The sequence below is a fragment of the Nematolebias whitei genome, chromosome 13 (genome assembly GCF_014905685.2).
Source record: "Nematolebias whitei isolate Nwh7 chromosome 13, NemWhi1, whole genome shotgun sequence".
Classification (NCBI taxonomy): domain Eukaryota; kingdom Metazoa; phylum Chordata; class Actinopteri; order Cyprinodontiformes; family Rivulidae; genus Nematolebias; species Nematolebias whitei.
The window spans coordinates 29,061,551-29,074,186 of NC_056510.1; the positions used below are offsets into that span (position 1 = coordinate 29,061,551).

Genomic DNA, 12,636 nt, shown 5'->3' on the forward strand with positions numbered 1-12,636 from the left:
GTATTGTGAAGGGTGGCGATAACGATATATATCACAATATGTTTTTGGTATAAAACTTGCAATAGGAATGAAAAAAGCATAGGGCGTCCTTTTGCCATCATTTATTTTGAATTAAGAAAATTCCACTACTAGGTCCAGAGAGTTTTTAAATAATAAACAAATCAAGTATTGGGCTTCTTTCTTGTAGTGCAAAACAGTGCAAAAGATATAAAATGTAGTTTTAGCCATATGTTTTAAACAAAAGAATATGTTGTTAACTCTTAACAGTTTCCAGTCTTCTCACTTAAGAAATGAACAGCAACAGAGCAGCATTTTACACTGAAACACTTCACCCTCCAAACCTCTAGTGGGCGCCTCCTTCTGCTTTAAGGAGAGCCGACACAAAATGAATCTGTGGCTTTGACCAGAGGGTCTCGCAGTAAAATCACACAACACAGCGTTCTTTTCACAGAGCAGAGAGCAGTTTTCTCTAAAGATAACCAACACTTACTTTCAACTTTCGACGGAAGAAAAACAAAACAAAACTTTCGACGGAACACAGCGTTTTGCGCATGCGTCCAAATACAGCAACACTACGGCAAACTGGCTGTAGTTAGATTGTAGCTTTGTTACTTAGCTCTCGAAAAAAAGACTTTAACACCACTTATGCATAGTTTTCAACTAAAAAAGTAACGATTAAACTGGCAACTCTGATTTTACATCAGACACAGCATTATTGCAGTTAGCCGGTAGAAGACAGATCTCTATCATAGGCTAAATTTCTATAGTTTCTACCGTGCACCGTATATATCGCGCATTCCTAGTATAAAGGCGTTTTAAACCCTTCTCACACTATTGCAATATTCTAAACAATGTTTCTAAACTCTAAACGCTATTAAAGAGCACAGAATGTCATGATTTCCCTCCCTCTGCCTCCACTGCTCTCAGCTACCTGCAAGTGCTCTTGGCCACGCCCACTTCTCAGCTCTGGAGATCAGCGGAAGCAGGAAGTTTATCCTGCAGCATGGGCTGCACAAAGGTGCAGGAGGTGCTAAATAATTTTAAATAATTTGTTTTAAATAAAAAATCCATGCCGATCGTGATACTCATCCATCAATCAGCCAATTGTGTGTCATGTCCAATCTTATTTTGAAAAACCGCAATAAAGCGAGTCTGTGATAAACAAACCGCAAAGTAGCGAGGGACTACTGTATACTGTTTTTTTTTATATATTTTATATTTTTGCTATTTTTGGGTGCAACTAGGACCCTTAGTACATAATTTCATTCCACCTCATGTACCACGTGATGCGAATAACAATAAAGTAACTTGAACTTGAAAACATTGTTGAGTTCATCAAGAAACAGAAAAACAGTTTTCAAAAACCCACATTAGTGGTACATCACATGAAGAAGTAGCCTTCTTTATTTAAACCATAAAAAACAAGTATAATTTTAAACTTTTAGGCAGTTGGATGCTGAGGCGAGAAACTCGTGCTGTTTATTTTCAGACTGGCCACACGGAGCTGAGAAAGTTATTTTAATTGATGTCCTCTGACTGAAATCGATGGCTTGTTTTTTTCTGAAAATGTTCTAAGTTCATGTCGGTATGTTATTATTAAGGTGTTGTTGATAAGGTGTATTTATTCTTAGATGTTTGCATATTTTTTGCTTATTCACAAATTTGGGCACAGCACACTTAAAATGAAGAAATGCAAATTGTCTGCCGCCTTCATGCCAAAGTTTTAAACAAAGATCTTCGTAGATCTGTTAGGACGGTATTTTGTGAGGATAACTCTCTGCATCCAACATACCAGAGATTAGCTCAATATTTGTAAACAGACAGAGTTACAGACGTTTTAGTCTTTGCTGATCTTTATTAACTGTGGTGGCCATCTTAAATCGACTCGTCTTCAAAAGTTAATTTCATTAAATCTGTCAGGTGGTTCATGGAATATTTTGCTGACAGACAAATCAATAAGTGCACACACACGCACACGCGCACACGCGCACACGCACGCACACACACACACACACACACACACACAAAAAGACAAATTAAGAATACATATGAATAATCAGCTTTTGAGAAATATAACACGAATAAATGATCCGTTCTGTGTGTTTATCATGTAAAACTCTTAAGCACTCGTATAAAAGCAATGCTCATTATTTTCTGTCATATTTAAAATGTTAGAATGATGGAGGTTCATGCTGAAGTGGCTAAAAAAAGTTTACATATATCGGGTACGTATCTATACTTTGTATTTATGTCACTGTCTATACTGGGTGCTGCTCTGGAGCCACATGCAGCTCTTTGGTCCTTCTGTAGCGGCTCTTTCAAGCTTTGACCCAAACTAACATAAAACTGAATTTTATTGGTTGTTATACAAACAACAAAAAGGGCTAGTTTTCATCTGCTTCAAATGTTATCACCCATATAATATCCGTTATTAGTTGTTATCATCCCCATAGGTTGTGTTCAGACTGCCCCTCCTGTACCTCCTAGTAGGTTTAAAGGTACATTCTTATTGCTGATAATAGGGTCACATGGTTAGGCTAAGAGTAAAGGATCTGGGGGTTAGGTTTAGGATCAGTGCTATGGGTCAGGTGTAAGGTTAGGTTTAGGAACAGGGTTAAATAAAGCGAACAACAACAATAAAAAAGCTTCCGATTTTACACGTGTGGAGCTGCATATTATCAGCGATAACAACGTACTTTTAAAACTACTAGGAGGTACAGGAGGGACAGTCTGAAGGCAACCTTTGGGGATGATAACAACTGATAGACATTTAATGGGCTGATAACATCCAAAGCTATTTCTAGTTTTAGCAGTTGTCATATCATTTTTTGTGGTGAATGATTGTACGGAGTAAAACATGTTGATTGCATCATGCTAGCAGTTTGTTAGCCACTTCCTTTAGCTGACTGCCAGACTTCCAGTCCACCAGATTTTTTTGTTTGTTTTGTAATATCTTTAAGAAAAAAATGCTTAAAATAAAAATGAAGAGTCAATTTGACAACAAAAATTAAAAAAATACAAATAAAGCTATCACAGCCGCCTAAAGACAGAACTAAATAAAACTACAAATATAGGACTTGATTTTAGGAATCATTTTAAAACAAGGCAGCACGGTGGCTCAGTTTGTAGAGCTGTTGCCTCTCAGTAAGAAGGTCACCGGATTGAATTCTGGCTGGCGGACCTGTCTGGGTGGAGTTTGCATGTTCTCTCCGTGCAAGTGTGGGTTTTCTCCAGGAACTCCAGTTTCTTCCCACACACCAAAAACATGCATGTTAGACTGATTGGTAACTCTAAATTGTCTCTAGGTGTGAGGGAGAGAGTGAATGGTTGTTTGTCTCATTTGTCTCCATGTGTCCCTGTGATGGACTGGAGACCTGTCCATGGTGTACCCCGCCCCTCGTACAGTGATTGCTGGACATGTGCACCAGTGACCCCTGCAACCCAAAAAGGAATAAGCGGGTAAAGATAATGGATGGATGGATGTTTAAAACAAGCTGACACATTCTTTACATTTGCAAGAAGCATATAATGCCTGAGGAGTCCAGCTCACTTGGAGTGAGTCCTCCTTCTCTGCAGGCTTTGGGAAAATGTTTGATGAATAGAAAGCAGGCTTTTAGGAAGTGGGGGGCCTTTAGGAAACAGCTTCTTTTAGATATTAGATGAACAAAAGACTTACATGAATGGAAAAGGAAAAAAGAAAGTGAATAACATTAAGCCACTGAACTGCAGTCTTGGAAATAAAATATAGACCTGGGCTTGAGCACAGCGTACGATATCCTTGAACCTGCTACAGCTTTGTTTCTCCATGGATGCTGTTTGATCATGGTAATACGTTGTACACTCACAAGTTTTTCCTTTTTCCTGACCTTTCTGAACACAGAGACGCAGCAAACATGTTGCCATGTGACGAAGTTGACATTGAATGTGGAAAAGACTGCAGAAGTTGAAAAGTGCAAATAAATTAGGTGTATTTTGGTTAGTAAAAGTCATGGGGCACATGAGAAACTGGCTTGGAGTCAGAATATCGACCAACGTTGTAAACACGTACTAGTTTAAGAAAACAACCAGACAACTAAAAATATGATCGTTGCCAGATTGCAAGACTGTCCAAAACACTTGAAACCATTTTATGATAGCTCAAATAGGCCTGTCACAATAACAAATTTTGATGGGCGATTAATTGTCTCAGAAATTGCGATAAATTGTTTAAAATTTGACAATAATTAGTAATTGTTAAATTTATGAAGAAATGTTAGTTAATTTTAGTGTAGAGTACCTTTTTTTGAACACTGGATGGCAGTATAAGACGGTTTGAACTGAAGGATGGATAGTGAGGGAGCGAGCAGCATGTCTCAAGAAAAATGGGAGGGAGGCCTCTTGATGCGACATGGGCTGTCTCTCCTTCCTGTTTTCCGATTCCCAAAATGGCGGACGCTCTGTGTGGTTTGACCTCTTTAGCATAGCTTTTGTTATACAAAGCTTTTAATTTAAAAAATCAGTAAACAAGTTCTCAGCTTCATTTTGCAGAGGAAAAACAACTTTTTACACAAAGGCACGTGTTTCAACCATGAAATTTGTAGCTTCGACAAGACAAAGGTTTTTTCCTGAGGTCGGCCTGTTAGCTCAGCTTCTCAGCTTAGCTGCTTTTAACGATCCCAAAATGCAATTTTTGACGGTTAAAATGGATTTTGGATGGAAATGGATGTCAGTGAAAAGTACCGGAGTTGAGCCTTTTGTCATCCAGTGTCTTCAGTAGAAAGAGAGAGACACTAAGAAACAATAAAGCCGATAAATAAAAATGAGGTTGATAATTTTTATTTATCATGCGATTAATTGATTTATTGTTTATTGCAACAGGCCTATGTTCAAATAAATGTCCTAGCTGTCAATCATTGCGTCATTTGTTTAATTATTAAGTAAAGTACCTAAAAGAGGACCAATGGCTGTAAAGTTTGAGTATCACATTAGTAGACACATGTTTTCATTGACTGTCATTTGTAAGCTCACACCACCAACAAAGATCAAGTGCCTGTAGTTCAGAATAGTTTTTGGTAGATAGTGGTTTCTCCTCTAAAGCTCAGCAGCAGTTATGTTCAGTCTGTCGTGGCATCAGGTGTAACGAGTGAAGAAGAACACCTTTATCCTGCCTTCGATGACAACACATTTAGCTTCCCACCTGTTGTCCCATCAGCCTGCGGGGGAAAGATTTATCGTGTTTCTCCTTGAAAGGACTGAAAGCTCTTTGATGTGATGCACGTGCTGATCGCTCACCGGTGAAGCGTTGCCCTGATTCACTGATGTTTGTCTATCAGTGGAAACTCGCACAATCTACTGTTGGCGACGCCTGCTTCTTCGTGTTCACTGAGCCACTGGCTGTACGCTTGCTTCATACTGGTTTTGTGGTGCCACAGCTTTGACTCAGGGGTTTACACGTCGGCCTAGTTCTAGTTTGTCTGTCTATTCAAAAAACAAGAAGAAAAGATGTTCAAATGATTTATCACCAGGAATGTTGTTTTTGATGCTCTTGAGTTATAAATGATCCAAATGGTGATATGAACTTTTGTTTCTTCACACCAAGCGTCTGTGCTGTTTTTCTTCATGGTTTGACTTATTGGTCTTGGTCTGTTGTGTGTTTGGTGCCCCCTTTTGAATGGGAGCTTCATTGTTGCATGTGGTGCAGTCGGCCCCATTGATACAGATTTTTGACTGGAAGCTGGAACAAAACAAGCTTCCCTGGACTGGTTCCAGTCTGGTTCCAAAACAACATGACAGCTGCTGTGAAGCAGGTCCTGCTTGCTTTAATTCCTAATAACAACACAGCAGAAGGCGGGGACGCTAGGTCTATGGTCTATGGTCTCTGGTCAGTGCACACAGTCCAAGAAATCTGAACTGCTCAAGGTCTTCAGCAGAAGGACCTACACCTTGATATACAGCTACAGAGGTCACAGCCAGGGGCTGATTTATAATTGTTTATTAAATTATTATTTTGAGTTTAAATACTTTGATTATTTATATTTTTGTTTCTTTGTTTGTCTATTGAACATCTTTAGCCACTATGCCCTCCCAGCTCCACACATAGCCTCTGTACCTAGTTAGTTCTGATGCCTGAGCTGTTTGCTACAACAACTACATGCATGCTCCATATCAGAAGATTTTTGAAGGACACCCACCTATTGAGTAGCATTTTGTTCAACAAATTGCAAGATATGAATTCTTAAACTTTCTGTCTCAAGCGTCCTCAGCAGCACACCAAACACTATTCTACATTTTTCAGTTTACCTTTTTTCTTTTTGGGGGCACATGTTTAAACTGTTGCATGCTCATCCTGATTCATCTGCTTTGAAAGCTCCTCTCAGTGCTGCATTTGATGATTAAAGAAAACTACAAGCATACATTATGACGAACCCTTGAAGCTGAGCAAGCATTTAAAGATCCTAACCTGGCTTTGAAATGTCAGGTTAGGACATTATGACCAGACTCAGACATTTGTTCAAACAGGCAACAAGAAGAATCTGTTCTCGTGGAATCAACGTGCACCTCTCAAGAGAAACTAACAATGGTGCTGATTTTATTCTTCTTGTTCTACATTCCTGCTCCCTCATTCTAGTCCGGCACAAACTTTTAATTTCTTCACATATTGGCTTAATTTCATCACAACAAGCCTAATGTTACTATGAAGCACGGCAGTGTTTTTAACTCTGCTACTCGTCTGGAATCACAAAGAAACACAACAAGATAAACTACAGGATTGCATTTCCTGCGAAAATGCAGTGTGTGAATGCTTACTGCAGAAAAACTTGCTGAAAAACAGCTAAAATTAGCTACAAAAACATTCTGAAATGTAGCTGAAATGGAAGAACAAGCCTAAATTAGCAGACAAAAGCAGAAAGAACACATATTTGCTGAAATAGGTTTAAATAATCAGAAATGAGCACCAAATTTAAGAAATTAGCTAAACAAAGATGAAATTAGCAAAAGAAGAAATAGCTGAAAAGGAGCTGAAAATAAGCTTAAACTACCAGATGGAAGCGAGAAGAGCTGAAATGGGCACAGAAAATGTGGAATTAGCTGAAAAAGCTAAAATTAGCATCACAAGAGCTAAATAGTAGCTGAAAAAGTATAACAAGTTGAAATTAATTAGGCTGAAAGTAGCGGAAATTAACATGAAAATGTTAAATGTATATGAAAACAGCTGAAATTAGCTAAAAAAAATGCTAAAAAGCTAGCTGAAAAGTCAGGAAAAGCTTAAATTAACAGAAGAAAGTAGAAAGAACATGTTTGCCCAGTTATGGTGAAAGATGCAGAAATAAGCACAAAACAGTGGAAATTATCTGAAGAATGTTGAAATTAGCAAAAAATAAAAAAAACTGCTGAAAAGTAGCTGAAAGTAGCTGAAAAAAGTTTAAATGTGCACAAAGAAGCTGAAAGAAGCTGAAGCAGAACAAAATGTGAAAGGAGCAGTAAAAGGTTGTAAACAGATCTAAAGATATGAAGGATGTGAAATGAGCTCAGTTCATTTTCAATGAGGGAAAAAAATGGCAGAAAAGACTAAATATTTCAAACAGCTAAAGCTGTACCCAACCCAAAAGTCATAGCACCCTTCTCCTGAAAGAGCTGAACATCTTGATATAAGAGTTGTTGAAATAGCACAACAATTGTGGAACGAGAAAGATGCTGAAAAACGTACAGAAGAAAAATGGATCACAGTAGAGTGAACACTTCATAAACATTCACACAATTAGGAAGGTAAGACTGAAACAATATATTATCAAATTATCTGTTTGTTTTTCTTCACAAAATGGCCTAATACACCTTTATATAAGCCATGCAGTCATTTCAGCCAATGTCCAAGGGAAGCCAGGGACTGCAGGCCGATGATTCAGTTTGTCCGTAATGATATTGTTTCTATAAACAGTGATATGACAGCCGGTCATGTCAGAGAACAGTGCTTCTGATCACAGACTACTCACTGCTTACGTCCTACATCATAAACAACAAAGTATTTGTGCTCCAAACAGCTGCTGCGTACACTCTTCTTATTGTTGCTTAAATCTTCCTTTAAATGCCACTGAGGAAATTAAGTTTGAGGAGCGCAAACAAATATTCAGGCCACAAGTCTGAAGCTGAATTCAAAGCACCTTGGCGGAGCTTGTCCCCTCTGGAGCCCCACAACTCCTTATTGATACTCAGCACCACGTTTTGTTTGAAACTCAATACCCAGCGGGCCACCGTGGTAACGACACGGAGTTTATAACAGGTCATGTCTCCCCCAACCATTTCCATCATCTCCCTCAGCCGAATAAAGCAGCCGAAGGTGCAATAACAAGACACCAAGCAGACTCGTCCACCTGCTCTGCTCCCCGTGTGCCTCGCTCTGTGTCTTTCTGCGACTGCCTCTCACTCGAGACGTTATTTGCCTCGACAAGCTGCTGACACTGAAACTGAAGCCTGACATGAAGACATCTCTCCAAGCTTCGCCCTCGGGGGGGTTGAAGAGACCCGCTGCACTCTGACCACCTGTAACCCGACGCTGTAGATGTTAGGCAGACCATCTAATCTAGACTAAATATAAAACCTCACGTCTGTGACACGGGTGCAAAAAGGGAACTTGAGATTCTAACTTGGGGGGGTTAATCTCAACCTGTTAAAGCTTTGATTTCTATAAGATTAGTGTTCATTTGCGTTTTGAGGCTTGTGCTGTTTAACGTTTAGGGAAACTCTGTAAGGAACTGAATAATCTTTAGAGACTATAATTTACCTCCACTTACTGTAGTTAAAAATCCCATTCTTGGACTGAAGCCAAACAGAGAGGGATGAGCTCATAACCAACAATTACAACCTAAAAATTGCCAAACATGTAACTGGACTAATATTCCATCTTCTCTTGCACAGTTCAGGATGGTGATCAGTGAATAAATGAAGATAAACGCAGACTGACAAAAACCAAAGGAGAGAGGATGAGTTTTGGCGAAATATTTCTCTTATTACTTCATCTCAATCAAAAATCTTATTTGAGCATCTGAACCAACTCACTGTCACTCAGTTAGAACTTTTTTCTAGAAATTAAATTGTGTTTCCAAGAGTCTAGCATTGAAAAATGAACTCACAAATCAGAATGACAATTTGAGACTTTGATAAAAAGCTGTATTGATTTATGCATTTTTATTGTACCGTATTGAATAAAACATCACTTTGAACAGTGTTCAAGAAGAAGCGGTCCTAACACTGAAGCGAGTACACTTTTACTTATAAACACCCGAGGTGTTATTCAATATCTGACATGGCCACCGTGCAGATCTAAACATAGCACCGTATCAAAATAAATACCGTGAGGTTACAAAATCCTGTTGGTCTTTATGGATGAAATAAGAAAAACTGCTACAACTTTAAAATCTACATTCTCTCTCTCTACATTAAAAAAAACATGTTATTTGTTTTGAACTAATTGGTATTTTTATTGTGTTTAGAGCTACAACTTTTAGATTCAGCCATATTCTAAACACCCCAACAGCTAATTGTCCTAAAAAAAACATAGAACGGCTGTAACTCAATCAAGTTTACAAACATTGAACTTAAATTTTCTGTGGTAGTAGCCGAGAGTCATCCCCAACACATACTCTGAGCCACATGTGTCAAACTCAAGGTCCGGGGGCCAAATGTGGCCCTCGTTGATGTCTTATCTGGCCCAAAAAGTGTTATTTTAAATGTAAAATACTTTTATCACTTTAATTTTTTTCAGTAATCTTGTGTGACTAACTTGTCACACAAGGTCTTTGTTTAAAACTTTGCCATTAACCTTGGTGTCTATCAGCAAAATATCTCATAAATGATTAGACCAGGTTTATTCAACTGGTGGCCCGGGGGGCCAAATCAGGCCTATGGATTAACTCAGTTCGGCCCACCAATGGGTTCATTTTAAATAAAACTAGATTTTAAACCATAAAACAAACTTACTTAATGACAATAACCGCTGGATGTCTGACCCCTGAGCTCTTGGCTTTCAGTAACTGTGGCCCCCTGAGCAATTTATTTGAATAGCTCTGGACTAATCATAATAAAACTTTCAGTGGAGAATCATTAGAAGTACTGATTATTTATTTTTTATTTACCCTTTATTTATCCAGGTAGTCTCATTGAGTCACGAGAACTCATTTTCAAGAGAGACCTGTTTAGGGAGCAGATGGTGGGAGTTAAGGGTCTTGCTCAGGGGCCCAGATTGGGGCGAATGAGGGTGGAGGGAGGTGTGGGTGTTCCACCTTTTCCACCCACATTTTGATGTTGACGGTACCGGGAGTTGAACTTGCGACTTTCCGATCACAGGCCCATCTTCTAACCTCTGCGCCACCACTCCCTCATTTGAATTATTAGATTAGATATATATGATTGGGATTTGGAGTGAACTCAATTCAACACGGACCTTATTAAAATAAAAAAGGCTACAACTCATCTGGTGGCTGCAATAAAATATCTATAAATGCTCGTGCGGGATTAATATAATATGAGCTGTGATGCCAAAAGGTTTCAGAACTGTTTTAAGTTATTTAAACATTAAATATGTAATGAAGTAATTCTACACAACTATATTAGTTTTAACTGGAAAAAAAGAAAGCCTTGCATCAGTTAGTGCGTGCAGTGGGCAAACTGGTTCATTACATCTGGTTACATTCCACCAGACAGCTGATGTTCACCATGAAGCTTCGTGGTTGCTCTTTATTGTGTGATGATCCTGCACCTCTCTGACAACCATCAGGATGCTGGCGCACGCGCTGACTCACGCGCAGCGGCCAAAATATGTGCAACCATAACCCTGTTATAAAAGAAGCTGCCAAACGAGTACGTTTAAACACATAAAGGCTGCGAGCGGCGGCGTTAATCTGCCCCTGTCCACCATTTTATCAATGAGCGGCTCGATGATGCAGCGACCGTCAACAAAAACAGCAGCGGCTTCACCCGCGGAGCCGTGCACGCGCCGCCGCCATCGTTCTGTGCGCGGGGCGGCTGTTCGAAAGCAAAGCAGGAGCACACCTACCCAGAACACGAAGGAATAAACGATGAGGAGCGTTTTAAGGCAGGTGATGACCGGTTTGGTCTCCATTGTGGACCTCAGTTCGAGCCGATGTGGTGATAATGGGGAGCGGACAGAAACAGCACAAACGTCTGAATGCGTCGCGGAGCGGTGCTGCGCCGTGCACGGATGCTGCCGCGAGGCGTCGCTGTTGGACAGCAAGTCAAAAACAAACAAAACAACAACTCAACACCTACTGAGAACTGGAGCTTTGGTAAAGACAAATAAACTAATTGCATGTAGTAGAAAAGTAAAGCTTCATCTAAAGCACTGTGGATCATGACATCATGTGTCATAAGCTCTCAGAAATTGATTTCTCAGATCACACCATTGGTTGGTTCTCTATCGCTCAGGTGGGAGGCAATGTGTTCAACATAATACTTTTTCCAGCTATCTAGCTGTTAACAAAGGTGTACAACAAGGCGCAGTCTTAGGACCCACCCTCTTTATATTCTACATAAGTAAGTAGGTCAGATCATTCCTGACACATCTTTGCATCTCTGTGCTGAGGAAATAGTTGTTTATTGTCGAGTTAGTACAGTTGCTAAGGTTTTTCAGCTTTTACAGTCTGCATTCGACATCATCTACTCGGATATGTTCCGTCTCAAGCTTGTGCAAAATGCTGATAAAACCAAAGGGATGCTGTTTTCAAACAGGAAGTCGTCCAGTTCTTCTTATTTTCGAATGGTGTGCCTATTGAGTTTGTCAATTCTTAAATACTTGGGTATTTTGGTTGATTCGCATCTCTCTTTTAAGCCTCATGTTGAAAATTTGGTAAAGAAACTGAAAGTTAAACTGGGTTTCATTTTTCAAAAATAGATCTTGTCTAAGTCTGAATGCTAGGAAATGTTTTGTAACTGTGACTTTCCTTCCCTCCATTGATTACAGTGACATTATTTACATGAACGCTCCTACAAGAACCCTGAAGATGTTGAACTCTGTCTATCATGGTGCACTAAGATTCTGGCTATAACTACTACAATCACTGCACTCTGTATTAGTAGAAGTAGGAGAAGGCCCTTTTGCCAAGTTCAGTCCTCACTGAGGGAACACTGCAGGTAATAATGTCCCGAGAGCGCACGCTGTAGCTGCACTCACGCAGAGACATGTAGGAGGAGATGTATGAAGGCAGCAGACCAAGAAGTGATTTAAAGATGAAAATGTACCAGTGAGAGAGTCTGCGTGAAGTTAATGATGTCCAGTTAACCAGTGAATACAGGGTGCAATGCTGGGTACGATAATTACAAACAGTTATGAATCTTAGTGCACCATGATAGACAGCATCCAACATCTGCAGGGTTCTTGTAGGAGCGTTCATGTAAATAATGTCACCGTAATCAATGGAGGGAAGGAAAGTCACAGATACAAGGCGTTTTCTAGCATTCAAAGTTAGACAGGATCTGTTTCTGAAAAAGAAACCCAGTTTAACTTTCAATTTCCTTACTAGGTTTTCCACGTGGAGCTTAAAAGAGATGCATGAGTCAACCAAGATACCCAAATATTTATAGGAATCAACAAACTCAATGGGGACACCATTTCAGGATGAAATCAGAGGAAGAGCTGCTGGGACC

General features: G+C 39.5%; 1 protein-coding gene across 1 annotated transcript in view; it reads right to left on the bottom strand.

The window, feature by feature from the left end:
• Window positions 1–11,203, bottom strand: part of tspan7b (tetraspanin 7b) — a 19,463-nt gene extending 8,260 nt beyond the window's left edge. The window contains exon 1 of the mRNA XM_037687049.1: window positions 11,030–11,203. Within this exon, the coding sequence (XP_037542977.1) occupies window positions 11,030–11,095 (66 nt within the window). The 5' untranslated portion in view covers window positions 11,096–11,203. The remainder of the gene's footprint in view (window positions 1–11,029) is intronic.
• Window positions 11,204–12,636: the final 1,433 nt, after the last annotated feature.